The sequence below is a fragment of the Mus caroli genome, chromosome 8 (assembly GCF_900094665.2).
Source record: "Mus caroli chromosome 8, CAROLI_EIJ_v1.1, whole genome shotgun sequence".
Taxonomy (NCBI): Eukaryota; Metazoa; Chordata; class Mammalia; order Rodentia; family Muridae; genus Mus; species Mus caroli.
Genome location: NC_034577.1, coordinates 49,246,699 through 49,268,218, shown reverse-complemented (window position 1 = coordinate 49,268,218; position 21,520 = coordinate 49,246,699). Strand labels below are relative to the sequence as shown.

The window sequence follows — 21,520 nt, the reverse complement described above, 5'->3', positions numbered from 1 at the left end:
AAAAAAAAAAAAAAGAAAAAGAAAAAAAAAAGGAATCTCTGCTAAGTAAAAGCTGATGCTTTATTCAGTCAATTTCATTGTGTTAATGCTGCTTTCATGTTTACTATTTCATTCTTCTTTCCTATTATCATTGCTACTTTACAGTATGGCTTTGTATAAAGTGGTGTTTATTTGAGAAACTTACTATAGATTCCCAGACCTGAATCTTACTCATTTCAGTGTCTAACGATATATCAAAGTTTTGAAAACCCTCAATAGCTAGTTCAAAGAGGGCGTCACCTAACCTTGGGAAACTCGGACTTCTTAAAGCAGCCTCTTATATACTTCTAAAGATTTGACAAGTTCCATGATCATTTTCGATCTATCTCTATTACTTCAGACTGCAGCCAACTATCTTTTTTCTTTCCTTTGGAAGATGTGTATTCTTAGGCCTGCAAGTTTACATATGGGTTCTTTGAAATAGACAGATCAACCCAAAATTTATCTTGAATGAAATAAATTTAAAAAGTTATTAACAACCATCAAAGGTGATTGTTAAGCATATTGACAAAGCTTTGCATAAGCATCATTTTATACTTACTAAGCCAAACTGGAGACCAAAACTAAAAGTGATATATAGTGATATTATATATATCATTTATATTTCAGTGCAACTTTAAAACAGTTCCTTAAGTCTTAAATTGGTTCCAGCCAATGTCTAGGTTTCATGCTCATTCCTGTTGGGCCGCCCCAATTTTATGGAAAATTAAGCTACTGAATACATATATCTGATTTTTCTTTAATTTTCTTCCCTCCTGGAGGCCACTGGTTAGACTTTTACCAAAGTGTCCTATGCCATCTGCTGTCTGACATCTCCTTGAGATTTCAGCTCAAGTGACTTAGAAGTTTAGCTCCTTCTGCCATGTACATGCTATGATACTCTTTATAATTTGTCTGAACATTTTGTGCTATTCTGGTTTGCTGATTTTCACCATAACATATCTAGATGGGCTGCAGGAACCCTTTCAGCTCTGTGTCTTTATGAGTCCAGTGTATCTAAACAGTCTTAAAAGTTGTGGGCAACCCTAAGTTCTGAAGTTTCAAGAATCCTTTCCTTTTATGTATGAGGGTCTCTAAACAAGGTGGGGACTTCTTATGATTGACAGGTCTTCTGGGCCATTTACTGTGTGCTTGAGGTTCCTTCACAATCACTTAATGTTTAAGGAATATATTCATAGACATGATACTCATTTTAAATACTGGTAGAATAACATATTAAATACCACTCGTGAAGCCATATAATTTATCTTTACTGGTCCCTAGTCCAGTAGCATGAATGTTGGGACTGGGCATGACTGTCATTGAAACTAAATGATATAGTATCAATAAAACCATCCTCTAGCAAAGGATGTTCTATTATGACTGCTCTTAAAGATCTCTTCTACTCATAAAGGCTACCTCTACTATCGGACAGATTAGCATTTTCAGATTTTAATGACATTCTCTTTAATCCAATTACCCCTATCTTAGGTCCACTGTCTTCTAATGGATCGGTCCATTTTTATTCATAGGGTATATTCTAAGATGTAAGAAACCTAAGATCTCAGTATTCCATGGATAGACACTCTAGAGCAGACTGGGTTTGTATTCTACCGATTTACCTTGTTTCTTTGAACAATGCCTTTTGAAACATCTTTTTTTTTTCTATATTTTCTTGGGGAAATTATCTTTAGGAAAATACTTTGAGCCCTCTCTACAGCCAGTGTGCATTGCTGAAGACAATATTCTTCCTGACGTTTCACAAGTAGATGGATCTATTTTAAGAGACCACAGAAAAACAGGAAAACATTGGGGGAAAGCGATAGAGCCTTTTCTTCTTTAATTCTAAAGAAGAAGAAATTTAAGGCCACACAGTTATTATTTTAAGTGCCATCTTAGAGGGGAAACCGAACAAAGATCTGGCTAAAAGCAATTGCTTTGCCTGTGACCATGACCTGGAACTTGGAGTCTAAAGTGTCTAAGCAAAAGGCACACTGAGTTTGATTGTTATTGGAGAAGTCTTCCAGCTCTCTGAGAACTGCTTGCCATAGTTCCGCAGCCTGTCCCCCTCACTGGGTAATTAACTGTAGCAGCACTGTCTTCGAATACACAAAAGATTTGATTACATTCTGTGCTGCCAAGTGCCTAAAACAGAAGGATTTCTTAGGCAGTCCGTCTTACTTTTTATGTCCATTGGGTTATCAGAAAGAAGCACAGAAATTCAAACTATCCATTGGAATTAGAAGGTCACAGCTTCCTGTGAGAGAGCGTTGCTGGCTCTCAGCCTTGTCTGCTCCTACCTGGCAGTCAGGTTGCTGCTTGCACAAGGTGTGTTCCCGAGTCTATGGATTGATTCCCCAACGTCTTACCTCTCAGTTGTTTCTGGTCAGCCACATCACACTGGACGAACAGTGTCTTCTGAGGTTCGAACTGCTCATCCAGGGCAGCTTTACATTGTACACCTGCCTCGAGATTCCAATCCACCAGTGCTACCTACGAACAAGAAAAGAGGGAGCAGGTCTCTATGAAGGGAACACCCGCCACCAAAGCTACAGACACACAAGCAATGGATAAAAAAGACGCTCCCTTCTTAGACCTCAGAATGTGCTCATCCAAGTTCGGGTTCTCTGCCAGCGGCTTTGGAGGTCGGCTTGCGAGCCTGGGGCTCGGCACCCCAGGGGCTCCCGCGGCGTGTGGATGGACACGGAGAAGTCCTTACCTTGGCGCCATGGAGCAGCAGAGCCTCGGCAAAGGCTTTGCCTATGCCCTGCGCCGCGCCGGTCACCAGAGCCACTTTGCCGTTCACGTGCATGGCGGGTCGCGTCTCTGCGGGTGGTGGGCGAGCTCAGACTCTGGACGCCGCAGCAGCTTTTATAGCCCACTCCGGGTGCGCGTGTGCAGCGGCCCTAGGAGCTCTCTTGCAAGTGGGCGGGGATGAAACTGTCAAGCCAGCGCCTAGGAAACCGACATTGTGTCACCTGCCCCTGAGCACCAGGGTAGGGTCGGCTCACAAGGTGATCTTTGCCTTCTAGGCTTTCAGCTGTTGCAGATTCCCCAGCAGGAATTTTCCCCAAGCCTCTGGCTGCGTGAAGACAGTGAGCTAAGAGAGGAAAAGCTGAAAGGAAGGAAGACAAACTTTCTGGAACAGTTTCTTGAACGACTCAAAAGTTAATCTTACAGGAGAGAAGAGAAGAGGCTTGGAAACTTGGATTTCTCCTCACAGCCTCAATAAATATTAAATTAAAAGCAAGCAAAAGAAGGAATCAAAAACAATATTTTAAGGGACGTTGCTGCCCGTGTGTGTGTGTGTGTGTGTGTTAAGCTTTTTCATAACTTCTCATTTCATAAACAAATATCGTTATGGACTTGGGGTGAGGATAACGCTTTTATTTACTGACGTTTTGTACAAACAGTGAGCATGAGAGTTTAATTTTGCTCTGACTCCCAAAACCTGAATCGTGTTCCAACGCCAGAGTTTTAAGAATCTTCCTGGAGTTTCTGTCTCAGATCAGTGTCCATTGTGTGTCATCTTGAATTGTCCTTAGTCATGCCTTCACTTAGACTGCCAGCATCAGTGGTAGCCTTGCATATTGTGGTTTTGTTGGAAGTTTACTTGCTGGACCACCTTGGCTCCTATGGCTCAGTAATCCAGATTTGGTATTGAGGTCCCCAGACCTGCAGGAACTGGAGCCCTGATTTTATGCCAGGGTGACTGTTTGCCAGGACACGAGTCCACTGACTAAGTCCCTTTCTCGCGTACACAGCGGCAGGCTTCAAAGTGCGTTCTGTCAGTTTAATTCATTGGCATTTATTTTCAAGCACAAAGACATCTGAGCACGCGGGAAGCCCGAGATTAACAGCAGAATGAGTTCTTTGTGTACTTTGCCTGCTGAGTGAAGGGAGCCTTGGTGAATGGGCCTGGTTCCTCAGGGAAGTGTTTGGAGAGGCTGCAGAAAATACAGAGTTGGTGTTAAGCCAACTGGTTTCAAAGTTGCCTTGAAACTAGATCTTGAAAAAAAATGCTGAGAAAAGAAGATAGGAACATATTTATATCCAGCATTGTACTGAGAAGAGGAAGTAGAGGCACTGTATTTTAATTTTTTTCTGTATTCTTGAGAATTTTTTTTGTGGGGGGGGGGTTTCGAGACAGGGTTTCTCTGTGTAGCCCTGGCTGTCCTGGAACACACTCTGTAGACCAGGCTGGCCTCGAACTCAGAAATCTGCCTGCCTCTACCTCCCAAGTGCTGGGATTAAAGGCGTGCACCACCACCACCCAGCCAATTTCATGCACATATACAAGGAAATATGACTTGCTCCCTCCAAGTTTCCACATATGCCCGAACAACCCCTCCTCTTTTATTGTTTTTTTCTCCCAAGTAAACTGCTCAGTTCAGTCAGTCCTACCTGTATACATTTGGGTGTGGGATTCGTCACTGAAACTCACCAGTGGGTGTATGTAAGGGCTTGATGTTTAATGAGAACAGCAGAGACAAATAATAAGAAAAGGCAAATAACAGAAAGCCAGGGTTGAAGGCTTTAGAAAAAGAACACATCTTCACCAGGAAGGATTTGCCCAAAGCTAGAAAAACAAAGCAAAACAAACAAAACAAAAACAAAAACAGCTACTGCACTATGAGTGAAGGTGTCTTAAGAACAGTGGCTTTGCAGCTCTCAACAGAGAGGAAACGTTCCAAAAGTAAAGTGGTCCCTAATGCTTTGATGGAGATGAGCGCAACGTTTGGCAAATGGTTTTCAATCAGCTAGAGCAGTAATAGCCAGTATGAGTAAATTTAAAAGGCACAGCACCTGATGCTGAAGTTTTAGGAGAAAGTAGCTGATGAAGGGAGAGAGGTTGTTTTACTGTCAAGCCCATCATTATGGAACGCGGACCGGGTAGTCATTGGCGAGATTAGGAGGGGACTAAGTTTTAAGTTTTTCCTTTAAGAAAGGACAGGATTGGTTCAGACTAAAGAGACTGGTGTCACGAAAAAAAAAGAAAACAAAAACAAAAACCAAACAGCCAAACAGGAGTCTGAGGGTCTATGGTTGAGATTTCAGATGACCCGGAGGGTGTTGCTCTTCCCTTTATCGTGCCTCAGATTCCTGATTTGTTAAGTAAGAATTGAGCAATGCATGTGAAGCATTACCACAGAGCCTGGCACAGAATAATAGCATAATAAATATTAATCTTAACAAATTGTTTCTAGATTGTTCATAACTCATACACGTGAGAGAAGGGGAAACAAGGACTTTTATTTTAAGCACAAAAGGAGACCTAAGGTTTCAAAATCAGTTCCCCTTAACCCTCTCTATCAATTCCCACCACCAATGGCTCCCTTCAAACCTTGGCTTTTGTGATAGCAACAGCACTTGGGCTGCTAAACTGATTTGCCCTTCAATTTCTGCTTCTGTGCTCAGACCAGAAAAAGTTCTAAAGGCATAGATTGACCCATGTTCCCCCACTGTAGTGATCAAAATTCTTTAACTCCAGGGTACTGATTAAGATGTAATCTACTCTGTACAGCTACCCAGTAGCCCCCTCCTACTTTCCCAGAAGCAGGATCAGTAACAACACACTCCAGTCTCTGCCTTCAAGGCCTTGCCCTGCCTGGCTTGCTCACCTCCATATCCCTCTCCTCCCCTTCATTCTCCAGCTACCAAATCCCTGTCCCAGAAAATCCAGCTCATGAATGACTTGAATGAGTTTACAATCTGAGGGCCTTAGTAGAAACTTGGTTCTTTTTCTATGCTTTCCAGTATCTGGCCTAAGTGTGTGTGTGTGTGTGTGTGTGTGTGTGTGTGTGTGTGTGTGTGTGTGTATGTGTGTGTGTTCAGTGCATGCTGGAAGAAGAAAAACAGATAAACAGGAGTTATGCCAGGAGAAGATGAAAAGTATTTCCTAAACGCTGTGATTTTAGCCACTGTGTTGATTTTCTTTACATGTTAAGATCAGGGGAAAAAATATTTTTTTTTAAGAAAAAGATTTAAAATGTTTAATATATTTTATAAGTGAGTTACATTTGGGTTTTAAAATAACTACTGGTCATTGTGTATTCTTTTCTAAAAAGTAAAAATAAGAATACCCAAACATTCTTTATGCTGTAAAGATGTTTTGACTCTTCTGTGGAGTTTGATAAATGTTATTTCCACTTCCCTGGGAATTGTGTGAATTGTATAATTAACTTTCATTTACATGAGCCACATTTGTCTACCACCCCAGCAAGTTGCTACTAAAAATGTGATTCATGTCTTAAAAGATGAGAAACCCAAGGCTTATCACTAATAAAACTTTTTGAGAACATTCTTAGGATTGCCTTTGCTTTTAAGCAAGATCTTCTGAAACCAAAATACTATGAAATTTAAGAAAAGATAATTATTCCCCAGGGAAACACAAGTATTAAATATTTATCATTTTCTGGGGGTAGGGTCAGGTAGATATCTCAAAATAACTAATAGCTCAGACTTCCCGGGGCCACATCCAACACCTATTGTCCTATGACCTACAGCAAGTTATTTAGACTCCCCACTAGCTTCCTCACCAGCAAAATGAGAATAATGGGGGTACTTATTTCATAAAGCTGTTGTGAAGATCATAATAAGTTCAATAAATACAACTCAAGGGCACAGGCCAGTGACTGGCGCACAACACATAAATGCTATTATATTTAAGTACCATACATGTATAATTGCATCTATTATTTACAGCCAAACTCTGAGGTAGTTATTATTGTGAGTTATTTTACAGATGAGAGAAACAGGTTTGGGGAGTCTGGAGAACTTGGTTTAACACCTGCATCACTTATCTAGGAAACTGAAGGAGAAGGCTTTGACTTGGGTTTGGCTGATTTTTTTTAGGAGAACTTTATTTTTTTCAAATAACCATTTTCTTTTGATAAAATGATCACGAGTGCATTTAATCATATCTAAATAGGTTTGGTTAGTTTTATTTGTTCAATGTAAACCATGTAAAATGTATACAATTTATTCACTGAACTAGACAAGCAGCAACATGGACATCAAAAACAAGAAGGCAATTTGGGGTAACTCTGAGGTCTTGGCACTTCTACCTACAACTATCTGTCTTTTTAGAATTCCTGTGCTGGAAACTTAATTCTTAAAGTTATATGCTAATGGTATCTGGAGGTCTTACCTTTAGGAGGTAATTTAGATCTAAGAGGTCATGAGGATGGGCCCTCACCACTACATTAATAGTTCTGTAAGTAGAGGAAAAGAGATCACATTTGCTCTTTACTGCTGAGTGCTTCATTATCATTGTCAAATTCTGCCTGTTTTAAATACAACCTTGCAACCTTAGCCTTCCTAAGGATGAAGGGAATAAATGCACCCAGATTCTTCTATTTTGTTACAGCAAATTTGACAGAAATTGGACAAAATTTTAAGCTACTTTTCTTTTCTTTTTAATTGGTTGTTTTATTTACTTATATTTCAAATGTTATCCTCCTTCCTGGTTTTCCCTTTGCAAACTCCCCACCCCTCTCCCTGCACCCCCTGCTTCTGTGAGGGAATTGGCCTACTTGCCCACCCACTCCTGCCTCACCACCTTAGCATTCCCTTACACTGGGGCATCTAGCTTCCACAGGACCAAGGGCCTCCCTTCCCATTGATACCAGATTAGGCAATCCTCTGCTAAGTATGCAGCTGGAGCCATGAGTCCCTCCATGTTGCTGATATCAAAGGGTGCTTGCTGACAGGAGCCTAGTATGGCTTTCCCCAGAGAGGTTCTGCCAAGACTGACCAATACAGAGGCTGATACTTACAACCAATCAACCATCTAACTGAGCATGAGCACAGGGACCCCAATGGAGGAGTTTGGGGAAGGACTGAAGAGCTGAAGGACCAGATTCCCCTCCCCCCACCCAGAACTCCCAGGGACCACCAACCAAAGCTGTCTACTTTTCAGTGTCTGGTAAATCCCTGTGCTTTTGTAAGATACCTCACTTGGTCCATTTATCAACTCTATAAGGTAAACATTACTTTTATTTTCATTTATAGATGAAGAAGTTGAGGCTCAAGGAAGACAAGTGACCTAACCCCAAATCACTATCAACTTTGGCAATGAATCTGGGTCCTTATTCAAGCCATACAGTCCCAAAGCTATAGTTTTACTTTAATTCTAAGCTGCTTTACATCCAGGTTTTTATTTTTTATTTTATTTTTTAAATTGTTTTAATTTTTAATGGAGCCTCTTTTCGCTTTTGTTAGCTACGAGAGAGCTTAGGTCAGTACTCCTGAGCACTGAAGGGAGTTGCTGGTCCCTGATTCACCCACTACTGCACCTGGCACTTACTTAGTGATAATGAATTGTTTACAACAGGTTTCTTACTTGATGGTCACATTTCTTTCTGGATTATAAAGATAATAATTAGGTGCAGGCACTAAATGAATGACTGAGAGGATCACAGTGGTAGATTTCAACTGCAGATTGCAACTGCTTTGCCAGACTCTCTAGAATGAGTCTCATGCTATGGATAGAGACCCCCTTGGGGAGAGACAAATGACACGTTCACAGGGGTTGAATATCAGACCTCCTGTCTCTCAGATATTCTATTCATTACTATTCATAAGAGTAGCAAAACTGCAGTTATAAAATATCAACCAAACAATATTATGGCTAAGGGTCACCACAATATGAGGTACTGTATTAAAGAGTAGCAGCATTAGGAACGTCAAGAACCGTTACTCTAAAAGTAAGTACTATAGATTTGGGTAATATCAGTAGAATTTTACATTTCATGGTTCTGGAGGGTCTAAGTTCAAAATCAAAATCTGAGAAGCTTGATTTTTTTCTGAGGTCTATTAGGTATATGTTTGACCAATTTCTTCTTTTGTGGCCAAACTTCTTTATATATGGAGACAAAGCAGATTGGATTAGGGTCTAACCTAATGTTTTCATTTTAAGTTAGTCATCTTTTTAAACCATTTTAAGTTAATTATCTTACAAAAAAATTATTCAAGAGCCAGAGGTTGGGAGGTACTGGAGAGAAACTGTATTCTAGAGCGGCAGGGTACCATGCTCCTTACAGTAACTGCTCAGAGCAGCTGCAATCTTTCTGCATAGAGTCCAGCAGGAAGAAGAAAGGGACTCATAAGCCCCTCCTCTAAAGGAGGAGATATGGACAGGTAATGGATCCTAGAAGAGAGACTCAATTTTCTTTGAGGGTGAGGTCTGTTGTAAGTTGAATCCCTTCCAGTTTATGGCCCAGTACTCAGGATTATATGGGGAACACAAAATGACCTTGATGAGTTTCAAAAAAGAAAAAAAAAGAAAGAAAGAAAAAGAAAAGAAAAGAAAACCAAAGGACACACAATTAAGGATTAGGGAGGGGGTGGATATGGGAGGAGGTACAGGGATAAATGGGATATAAATAAATCAAAATACTTTGTATAGAATTCTCAAAGAATTAATGAATCTTTTTTTTTAAAGAAAATAAGTAAAGGCTCTTTCTTTAAATATCATAGTCACGTTGTATGTTTCTGAGATTTAGTCTTAAAATTTGGTGGTAGCAGGCACAAAATTCTTCCCATTCCAATCTGGAAATCGAAGTCTGTTTAATAATTCAAATGTGTATTGGGAAGCCTTGTTGTCTCATTAATGATTAAACCAGTGTCCTGGTTTGAAACTTATGAGGCATTTCATAATTCTATGAATAGCAAGTAGTAAGAACTAGAAGTTTGGGGAGACAGAAGAAAAACTGAATGGTCAAAATTCCTATTACCCAGTGGTTGTATGGTGGCAATCTGCTCAAAAGAAGCAAGAGAAAACACAATCTACCTCTTATAAGTAACCTTGAGAAGAATCAGGATAACTTCTTTACCTGTTTTTGTACTGAATGACATTGTTGCAAACAGTGACTCTGCGGCTACCTCGGTTGAGTCTATCATGCATACGTCACTTGTAGGACTTACTCATCAGGTGTTTCTCAAGCATGTGAACACTAACCCTCACTACCTTCTGGGGACATATGAGCTGCCTGGGGACGTGGATGTTCATTTGGAAACAGACATGTGTGTGAGGGTTTGCATAGAGGAGCTCAGCCCCGTGAGGTGGGGGAGGTGGGTCTCCTGCGGAAGGGTTATTTGTGTTCATACTGGAAGGAGGAGGAGAAAATGTGTTAGTGAAGACAGAAGGGGGGTAGCATAAACAGGGGTCTAAAGCTACAGTGCTGGAGAGAGTGAGAAGACTGTTTTCAATGAAATAAAACAGAAGAAAAAGCTAGACGTTGAGATAATGGTGGGGGATGGGGGAATGACAGAAGAGGATGCTGGGGAATTAAACAAGGACCAGGACACTGAATAGTGTAAGTCAAGAAAATGGATTTCAGATTTCCCCCACACATAGCTGAATATTACTGAATAGCTTTTAAAGCCCGAGAGCTTTATCTTATTTGGTTGTTTGCAATTTTATATTGGTGGCTCTCAGGGAGTGAATGGTTGTCTAGGCAAAGGTGGCAGGGTTGCTTACTGACTTACTCAGCTGCATTGCTTATGAAACATACAGTACTGGGAAGAAGCAAAGTAATTCAAGCAAAGTCATGGAATACGTCAACATGATGCTGACCACAAACATTGACTTGACAGAGCAGAGGCAAGAAGGAACATCAGCCGCTCACATCTGCATTTGCTGCTTTTGAGTTTGTCATATTTTTCACAATAATGAAAACAGTATGTTGTGCATAATACAGTAAGCTTGTACATTTGCTTTTTAGATCTAAGGAAGGAAACTTCTCTGTGCCTGGCTGAACTGTTCCATCTTTGGGTCGTAATTTATTCCTTTTGAACTGTTGGGCAGTGTCCTAGAAAAATCTCTTTGGATTGGCACTTTTTCTATTTGGCAATTCAACTGTCTTGGTCAGAGATGCGTAATCACATTAGTCTTTTCAAATTTCACAGTCGATGAGGAGAAAAAAAATGCATGTTTTCCACACTTAAAGCATTGCATGTAGTGTTTTCAAACCTTTTTATGCTTGGTAGAAACAACGGCTTCATTCATTGAGAGTGTACTGGAGTCCTTATCAGACAGGAAGATCTCTGAAGGTCATAGAAAAATTGACCCATAGCTCAGCCTCCTCAATTGAACAACCAATCCAGAATATGACTACGTTGTCAACAGGCCATTAATAATATGAGAAATTTCCCAGCAGATATCAATGTCATCCTAGCTCTATAATACCTAATAACGGAGAAGGAGACTTTCAGTATCCAATTGCCTAGACATTGAAGAAATTCCTTGAAGTTTGTTTCTATCATTAATTCTTTAGATTTTGGAGGCAAGAAATTCATAAGCTAAGTATTTAAAAATTACAATTAAAGACTTCAAATACAATTTTGGTTGTAAAATTCAGAGTGCTCAAAAGACATTTAGAACCAGAAGCTGTCGAGAGCTGTAACTTGGTATTCTGGCAAATTTGCTGGAACCTCACCTGAAATGAATGAGTTACCTGACATTTACATAATCAAATTTTGTTTCCTCCCTCAATCTATTAGGCATTGGCTGCACTGTATCAGGTTGTCCTCTTCTGATGTCGCCTACCCATTTTCAGTCTCTGCTTTCAACTCTATGCTGTGTTTGATGATTCATGATTTGCAGGGTGGAGGATTTGAAATCTTTGCTCCAGTGGCCAGTAAAAGGAGTGAACACAGATAATGGGATTGAAAGGAGCAGAGTTTAGAACTCAGGTTACACCTGCCCATTCTGACTACCACCTCCTCTCTGATCTTCAAATACTAATGAAACCTCATAGCAACATAGTTAAAGCATTAGAAAAGTATATGGCAGTTGGATGTAGCATTTGTTAATGTGAAAAAGTTTGCAATGTGTGTCTATTACATTGCATCACACAACACTAAATGCAAAAATTAATATATTTGCATACATTATGTGACAAGATTTTTTTTCCAGGAGAGACACCATACACTCATCTACACACATTAGATAGGGAGCCAGCAACCAACCAAAGTGCAGACACCATCAAAAACCAACTTGCTAAAGCAATGAGTTTAATAAGGATTGTTTACAGGAATGTGGGTGAAGGATTTCCTAGGAGCAGATGTACCTTAAAGACAGTTGCATCACCAAAGCCCACCCCCCAGCATGCAAAACCTGGGAATGTGGAACACACTGCACAGCCTTTGGGCATCTCAACCAACTGGAAAAATGCCTTTTCTGAGTGACTCAGTTGATCTAAACCCTTTCCAGGAATCCCAGGCTGCTGATCTGGTCTCAGAGTGTCCTTTGCAGCTTTTCTTGTCTGACAGTGACTCCAGCCTGTTGGCTAGTTTACTCCCGGGAGAAAAGGTCCTAGAGACTCTGGTCAGTTTCAGGGCCTTACTGAAGCTATTTTGAGTTGTTTACCCTCTGGTTTAAGGAGCTTCCCTGTAATGTGGAATATTTCAGTCTCATAGCAAATGTTATGCAACAGAATACGAGGAAGCTGAGCTTTATGTAGGACACCTCCTTAGGTCGGTGGCTTATGAAGAGTCACAACATACTCCCCCCTCCCCTGCCCCCCAAGAGAAAAGGATTAGATTTACTCCTAAAATAACAAAGAACTTAAAGGTAACTTTCTTCGAGCTGGAACTGGTTTGTATTTAAGAAGTGGAGTTTCCAAGGTGATTTAATGATAAGCAATGTAGTCAAGCATGCTTTACAGTTTATTTGGTTCATGTTGGAAGTACTTTGTCACTGGGCTCGGAACACACTGGATCTTATGAAGCTGTCTTTAATCAAACCTTCCTGTTATCCTTTCTTCTGCTTCATGGCTCACAATAGGCCACTTTTAATTGAGGGAGTCTGGGTGAATATATTTGTGAAGATTACTCTTTAAAAAAACGAAAATGTTTGAAACTGAAAAACGTATATACACATCAAAACAACTCAAAGCTCTTCATCAGAATCTTGGTGCTGAAGCTTTGGAGAATTCTACTTGTATGTAAAAGCACTGGCTTGCATATTTACCCTGCTTTAGAACTGTTTTTCTAATTGACAATTTTAAATTGACTCATGGTGCAGAGAATGGGACTCAGGGCCTCAGACATTCCAGCCAAGGACTCTGTTGCGATGATACCCCTAACCCCAATGCTTTTTGAAAGTACACATGATAATTTACCATGTAGAATAAAAATAAATATACAAATTAATTGTGGGAACGTGAAAGACAGCCTGTTTTCTGGTTGAGCTAGGTCTAAACCCTAGAGACCCAGCAGGTGTTCCTGCAAGGGAAGGAAGGTGTTTGCCACTCCTCCAGACACTATGCTCCTGACACAAGGCCTTAGCTCTCCATAATTCTGTAGCCATCAGTCACACAGGGCAACGCCCCAAGCTCCTGGTATTCAGTCTGGGCTCCACTCCCACAGTTACCTGGCAAAAGCCAGGTAGGCCTGGCCCACTATAAAAGGGGCTACTTGCCCCCTCCTCCCTCTCTTACTTTCTTACTCTTTCTCCTGCTTGTCTTTCTTGCCCCCTCTCTCCTCATTCCCTTCCCTCTCTCTCCATGTGGCCATAGCCACCCTCTACTTCTCTACTCTCTCCCTCTCTCTGCCTTTCTCTGCCTCTACTCCTTTCTACTGCCTCTTAGCTCCCCTTCCCAGATACTCCTCCCTGCAAAAGGTATTTAATCTCAGGCCCGTCATGAGAAAGTGGGGTAATTTTCCACTCATCACAACTCTCCTACATGACAATAAACATTTTAAAATCATGGGCTGTCTCTTCTCATTGGGATCTGCCATGCTGGAGCAATGGAGCAGGTCTTCCTCTAAAGAGCCATCACATCTCATGGAGGAGGCCTCCCTGCATTCTCAACTATGGTCTCTGCCAAGCTGTCCTCTGAACAAGCCTAGGACACTCTTGTCCCCTTGAGAACCAGTTGAAACTCTCCTCCCCCCTTTTTCCCTTCAGGCCCCCCAGAGGGTCCCCACTCCATTCTCAGATCTTCTCGGGCACCCAGTGGCATCTGTGGTGCAGGAGAGTATCAGTCAACTCTGGCACTTCTGCAGGGACCCCAGACTGTGCTTCCCCATCCCCCAGAGCAAGATCCTGCAGCTTCTCACAGCCCAATGGCCACCAGGTGGCATGGGATGCTTGAAGTCAAACTTCTCCCATCCTGCCTCGCCCAGTGGCTCAAGCCCTAGGCAGGACACCATTTTAACCCACAGTTAATGATAGACAAAACACTCTTGGAAGGTGTTACAGAGACAAAGTTTGGAGCTGAGACAAAAAGATGGACCATCTAGAGACTGACATATCTGGGGATCCATCCCATAATCAGCTTCCAAAGGCTGACACCATTGCATACACTAGCAAGATTTTGCTGAAAGGACCCAGATATAGCTGCCTCTTGTGAGACTATGGCAGGACCTAGCAAACACAGAAGTGGATGCTCACAGTTAGCTATTGGATGGATCACAGGACCCCAATGGAGGAGCTAGATAAAGTACCCAAGGAGCTGGGGGGATCTGCAACCCTATAGGTAGAACAACAATATGAACTAACCAGTACCCCCCGGAGCTCGTGTCTCTAGCTGCATATGTATCAGAAGATGGCCTAGTCGGCCATCAGTGGAAAGAGAGGCCCATTGGTCGTGCAAACTTTATATGCCTCAGTACAGGGGAACGCCAGGGCCAAGAAGTGGGAGTGGGTGGGTGGGGGAGCATGTGGGGGACTTTTGGGATAGCATTGGAAATGTAAATGAAATAAATACCTAATTTAAAAAAAATAGAAAAAAAATATAGACAAATCCCTACTGCTCGGTCCTACAGATTGTACCTGTAACTTTGTCAGTAATCTTAGATGTCTTGTATAATTAGAAGTAATAAGAAAGAGACTTAGACTGGGGAGAGGGAAATAAGAGAACAAGGCAGAGGAGACAAAAAGTGAAATGGAAGAAGAAAGGAGGGAGAAAGGAAGCAAAGAGGGAAAGAAAGACAGAAGGGTTGAAATAGCAATATTTTCAAAGACAGCACCTCATTGCCTGACCAGGGAATTAGTCCCTATCTGCTCTGAAGCACACTGGAGGAATAACATCTCTAACTATATAGAACTGATCTCATCTCTTTGGTTTGGTAGGTAGATAAAATATGATTAAGCCAAAGGAGATCTTTGACTTGATTCCTAATCTATTTACCATGCTATTTCTTAATTTGTAATTAAATTATGAATGCTTAAATAATCTGATATGGAAGCTTACCAAACCAGTGTCTTCTACAGACTCTGTTCACATTACAAGTAATTTTATTCCAACTATGAAAATTCCTTGTATTTCCCAAGCTTTTTTTCCTCTTGCAAGACAATAATGCTCTGTTATATCCCACTTAGATGCTTACTAGAGATTTTGTCAGGACTTATGTAAAGATACTGACAGATAAGAACAATTATTCAACTGAACACATTAATAGGCCTATTTGGCATTACACTAATATTTCCAGGACATTATTAATTTCTACTAGACAACTGAACTATTTTTATTTGTTATTTTTGGAATGAAGACTGTGTAAGAATTATCTCTGTTAGGTAGAAATCAATGTAGAAACCAGAGAGTAATCGATTCCTTTCTACCATAGATGTTAATTATTTGACATAAGGCAGAACTAACCTAAAGGAAATCTAACAATTTTAGTTTCAGTGTTGGCATCACTAATTAGGATCTGTTCCAGTACCTATCAATGAGTAAATTAAAACAATTAACAATTCCGTGATTTTTTTTGTACAATTCATTACAATCGAGTCTAGAAGTTAGATTAATTTTTCTGAGAGGAACTCTTTGTACCACAAAGCTATGTGTATAAGAAATCATTGGGGTCTACAGTAACTCAGTTACCCAGAAATCTCACATTAGACTAGGGTAAGCTAACATATTTTAAGTGATCACTTTGTAATAGGTATTATCTCTAGAGGGTTAAACATTATGTCATTTATTACCCAAAACATAAAGCATGGTATAACTCCCTATGAGGGTGGACAGCAATTACTATGAAAGTGAGGATTAGAGACTCTGGTAACGCCTAACATTAAGGATTAACTATTTTGTACATTGAGTACCTCAATATTCCTATTTGTTAAACAGATACTAGAACTGGCACTGATATTTCAAAATTGCCATTATAAAACCTTGTATTTCTTTGACAAATAGAAATAGCATAGGAGAAAGAGAATATGAGATACACAGTCATGGAAACTTCATCTCTGATGGCTAGAGCCCTCATCGTGTTAGAAGGTACTAGTCAGACTGCTGGAAGAGAATTGTCTTCACCAGTCTTATTGAACTGTGCCCCCCTGTGAATAGCAATACTAGCTGTCTATACAAGATGCACTTCATACAACAGTGGCAACCAACCAATGCTATTTGATGACTACATCACATCTAGTATTAAAAAGTCCATGGATGTGGAGGCCATAGGACTTACTGGTGAAAGTTTCTATTGTTATTTTTACTAAATGACATGTGGTCCACTAAATTGCCTTTTAAACATTGGTGTTCGTGGCATATATTAGTCGTAGGTACCATCAGCTTTGGTTAGAGATTTTTTTTTCCCACTTGGTCAAGTGTGACTATAGAAATTCATTACTGGCCAAAGTACTGAGAATAAATGTCTATTGCATGGACAGCCATAAATCTGATATTGGTATCATTCCTTCATGAGTCATAGTAGAAGAACATAGTAGAAGAATGGGGCAGAAGAATCTTAGGAGTTAGAGGCAGCTAAAACACTGACTTCTGGGACATGACATCTTGAACTCATGACAGTTGTGATTGCAAACACAAGATATATATAAATTTATGTATATCAGCCCCCTGCTATAGAGATGGAAGGGGGTCATGAGGTCCCACCCCTAAGTGAGGATTAACATGTAATTAATGGTTGATGAGACATATTTTCTGATCCTGAAAACAAATCCTAACCTATGCTTCTGTCAGTAACTCTAGTAATACTCATTGGGTCACCATCACAACAAATCACAACAAATTTCATTCACACACAATCACATTAGGAAAAAAATAGTTTATTTGCCAATAGTTACATTGTATAGGATTTCATTTTTTTTCATTCTCTATCTTTAGAAATTCAGATTCCTAATAAAGTATAAAAAGAAAATGAAATTTTTGGTTTTTAGTAAGGAGAATATTCATTTTAGTATCTAATACATTTCCATATTTTCCTTTGAAGATATACAATTGAGCAAATTGATTCGTAATACGTATACAGTCATAGTCACATATGATAAAAGATACCAGATTAGGTAGAACTTTGCATTTGTACATTCTTTAAAAGTGAAAACATGTAAGAGATTAAGCTGAAAAATCCCATGAGGCTGTTACAGTAAAACCATGAATTGCCTAGAAGTGCTGTTTGAGTCATGCTGGCAAGACATGAGACAGAGCGCTTGATAAGTTCACTTGATAAAATATTCTTTAGTTATTTTCTTTTAAATTGTTTGACACTTTAATTTACTATATAATAAATCATAGCCATTGCCACACTTATTCCCATCTCTCAATCATCTTTGTCCGACTGCATCTCACACGTTTCTCTTACTTTCATGTCTTCTTTTCAGGAAAATCCACTCAAGTTACAGTGGAGTTGCTTGTTTAAACAGAATTTTAAACTGTTTTCTTTGTTTTTATATTATCTTCAAGGTTAGAGAAATAGTTTTAAAATATTACAAGGGACTGATTTTTTTTTCTGACTATTTGAAGGCAGTTGTCAATATAATGTTCTATCATCCAAAAAATATTTTGAGCATGGTGATAGTGCAGTCTCTTTTACAAAAACTCAAAATAATCATCACAACTCAAGTGTAAGGGGAAAACGTTTAACAAAAGAGTTGCACAATAGTAAAAACTCATTTTCTTTCTCCTCCATGGTATAGATACTGTATTATTATCATCTTCATATTACTACTAGTAGCAGTTGTAGCCTTATAAATGTACTGGAACACACAAAGTTGTCAGTTGGTTGTATTTTTATAAACACATACCATTTTTAATATTTTTGTTCTTTCTAGATGATAAGTCATATAAAACACAAGATATTGATTTATTTGTAATTCAGTTGTCAAAATGCTGCCAAAGTATTCACATCTAAATGCAAGTAAATTTTTATTGTGTCCATATAATAGTTAATAAAATTGTATTATAACATAATATGTTATAATATTATATATAATATGTTATGTATAATAGTATACACTATGATAATTAATAAAATATATTTTATGAATTCTATCAGTTTTGTTTATGGTAAGTAATGTTATTTGTAAGCTAAACTTATAAGCTAACAATTAAAAGCTAATGACATAAGAAAGCACTAAATAATAGATTTAACATACTCATATAAGCAACACTTATGACTCTTAGAATAATTTTTAACATTTTATTCATTCTTTGTTAATTTTACATTATGTAGCCCAATTTCTTTTTTTTTTTACCTTGATGGCATTTATTTATCTATTTATTTATTTATTTTTTAATTTTTAATATTTTTATTACATATTTTCCTCAATTACATTTCCAATGCTATCCCAAAAGTCCCCCATAGCGCCCCCCACTTCCCTACCCACCCATTCCCATTCTTTTGGCCCTGGCATTCCCCTATATTGGGGCATATAAATTTTGCAAGTCCAATGGGCCTCTCTTTCCAGTGATGGCTGAATAGGCCATCTTTCGATACATATGCAGCTAGAGACAAGAGCTCCGGGGTACTGGTTAGTTCATAATGTTGTTCCAACTATAGGGTTGCAGATCCCTTTAGCTCCTTGGGTACTTTCTCTAGCTTCTCGATTGGGAGCCCTGTGATACATCCAATAGCTGACTGTGAGCATCCACTCCTGTGTTTGCTAGGCCCCTGCATCGTCTCACAGGAGACAGCTATCTTTGGGTCCTTTCAGCAAAATCTTGCTAGTGTATGCAATGGTGTCCATATGTAGCCCAATTTCAATCATCTCCCTGTCCCCTCATATCTGCCCTCCACCCTTGCATCTTTTCCAAATAAAACAAAACAAATGAACAGATAAAATCTCCTCCTGGAAGCTGGAGTTATGTCACAGTGTGTCATGCAGTATTCCCTTTTGCCTCCACATCTTTATTTGCAAAGGCTCATTGCAGTTAGTCATCTGTCTGGTTTGAGGCTTCGGGCTTTTGCATCCTATCAATACTGAGTCTATGGGTTGGTTGCTCACAACAGGTGATTCCTCTCCACTCTCACGTTTCTAGTTCCACCTCTTCAAAGTGCTCAAACCCTTCCTTCTCTTTCTCTCACATATCTCCACCACATACCTGTCCACTGTTGTTAGGTTTAGATGCAGTGCATATCCAAGCTCATTCAGCTTCATACAGTAAATATAGTTTATCAGCTTATCAGTTGTACTTTGATTCAGCTTTAAGAGAAAGGTTAAAGTCCACCTTTGCCTCTTTAGGAACAAGAATATTTATTTGATAACTCTGAGTTGACTCCACCAAGACTGGCTTGGAGAAACTAGGAAGCACTAGCAGGAAATACTTGAAAACAATAAGAAAACTTTCCCTCCCTCCCTCCCTCCCTCCCTCCCTTCCCCCTCACTTCTTCTCCTTTGCTCTCTTGCTCTTTCCCTTGCTCTCATTCTCTTGACTGTCCAAGAATGTCTTTGATGTCATCACAGGAGTAAACAATATCTAATTTGCTTTGACAATGATATATATTCCAGGGAAAACACCAGTATGAAGGGGGGCTCTTTGTCCAACGTAGCCATAGGTCGTGGCCCATCTAAGGATGTGCTTTCAGTACCTTTTCCTTACTATGATGCATCCTTTTCCAGGTCATCTTACTCACCTAAAGTCTTTAAGTCACCCAAAGTCTTTATACTAAGTTCGACTTCAGCCCGGCTGTTGTAGCCTTACCATAAGTGACACCCTCAAACAGAATTTTGGGCATCAGTATACTTGTTTCCAGTGTGGTGACCTGGGAACAGTCAGTCCCTCCTGAGTCATTGTGGGTGTTTCCTCTAGGAGAAAGGGGATGTCAATTTGTGATTTCCCCAAAGTTCTCACAATGGCCTCTCAGTCCTCAGTGAATCTCTCAGCAGCAGCTCCCAAAACTCAAGGCCCCATGGCACAAACTGGTACCACAAAAAAAATATAGTATTTTCTTAGGCAGCTTTTACCAGCAATGCAAATTAGATAAAAACTGAAAGTAGCTGAAATTATTTACCAATAGTACTTCAGTCTGGGTCTTGATCAAAATTGTGTCTTAACCATGCCTTAAGTAGTAGAGGGGAAGGATCAATATTCTTCTGAGGGATCAAATTTTCTCCTAAACAAACAAACAAACAAACAAACAAACAAACAGAAAGAGATTCCATTGGGTGATCCACAGTGGAGAGGACTTGTGATAAAAAAATAAGAGCCTATTCGTCACAATGTAGCAGGGATTTAAACTTGGCAAAGACCTTATCTTCCACATCTAATGTTTCCCACAGTTCCGTAAAGCTTCTCATACAACCTGAAACTTCCCAGAAATGTCTCAATTGTGGATGTTCAGACAGGTGAAATCAGGTCAGTAGACAGTTCACCCACAAGGACTCTGTCTCATCAAGTCGTTAGACTGAAAGGGGATGGTTTTTCCCAGTGTGAACAGGCTAAACTTAGATAAAGCCAAGGCTCTGTCAAAGAGATTTTCCGTATGTCCTCCACTTTCATGAATCCTTGCTTCTCTGTGGACACTGGTGAATTTTAAGCAGGGAGTCCTGGCATGGCGAAAGGCTCCTTTGCCACTTGGAATCTTCACAAAGGCTATAGTGTCCGAATTTGTTGTGTTTGTTCTGATTCTGGGTCAGGTGTTCAATGAAGCAAAATCGTTGCCAGAATGCCTCATAAATGTACAACCTTGGCTAAGCTAGTATCCCTTGATACTCTTGTCAAGCATGGATCATTCAGGACCAAGACCCCAACTTACAAGGATGAACTCTCCGGATGGGGCAGATGCGATACTATCTAACAAAGTATAGAAAATGTCTACTTGCCCTTGGCTCCTTGTCAACAACCTAGATAAGATACGCAGGGAAAGAACTACAGAATCCCACAGTAAGCTCCAAATCTTCTTTAACAAAAACCCATTCTTCCCACGAGTTAGTGATGGTCCAAAATCTTCTTTAAAGTCACACAAGCAATTTCTCCATTTATTGATGGAGGAAGACATGAGCTTTGGGTGATCCAGAAGAGCATACTGGAATTCAACTGCAGTTCACTGTTATTGTTGTCTACTGCCATCGAGAAGGAAGGTCACCAGAGGATGAGGCTGACTCTCAGACCAACTTTTCCACACTTACCACCATGAGGCAGACTCATAGCCAGGGAGAGTGAAGATAATTAATCCCATTGTTAAAGGCTGCTTTTTTTTCTCTCCTATTGAATTTAAAGAATTTATAACTAAATAAATTGATTTGAGAAAATTTTGTTTGGAGTCAGCATTGCATTGGTTTTAATGTGAACAAAAACCAAGGTTGATCATCTTT

General features: G+C 39.8%; 1 protein-coding gene across 1 annotated transcript in view; it reads right to left on the bottom strand.

Moving 5' to 3' along the window:
- Positions 1–3,028, bottom strand: part of Hpgd (15-hydroxyprostaglandin dehydrogenase) — a 28,101-nt gene extending 25,073 nt beyond the window's left edge. The window contains exons 1-2 of the mRNA XM_021170107.2: positions 2,738–3,028; positions 2,388–2,511 (exon numbers count right to left, since the gene is read on the bottom strand). Of these exons, the coding sequence (XP_021025766.1) occupies positions 2,388–2,511; positions 2,738–2,830 (217 nt within the window). The 5' untranslated portion in view covers positions 2,831–3,028. The remainder of the gene's footprint in view (positions 1–2,387; positions 2,512–2,737) is intronic.
- Positions 3,029–21,520: the final 18,492 nt, after the last annotated feature.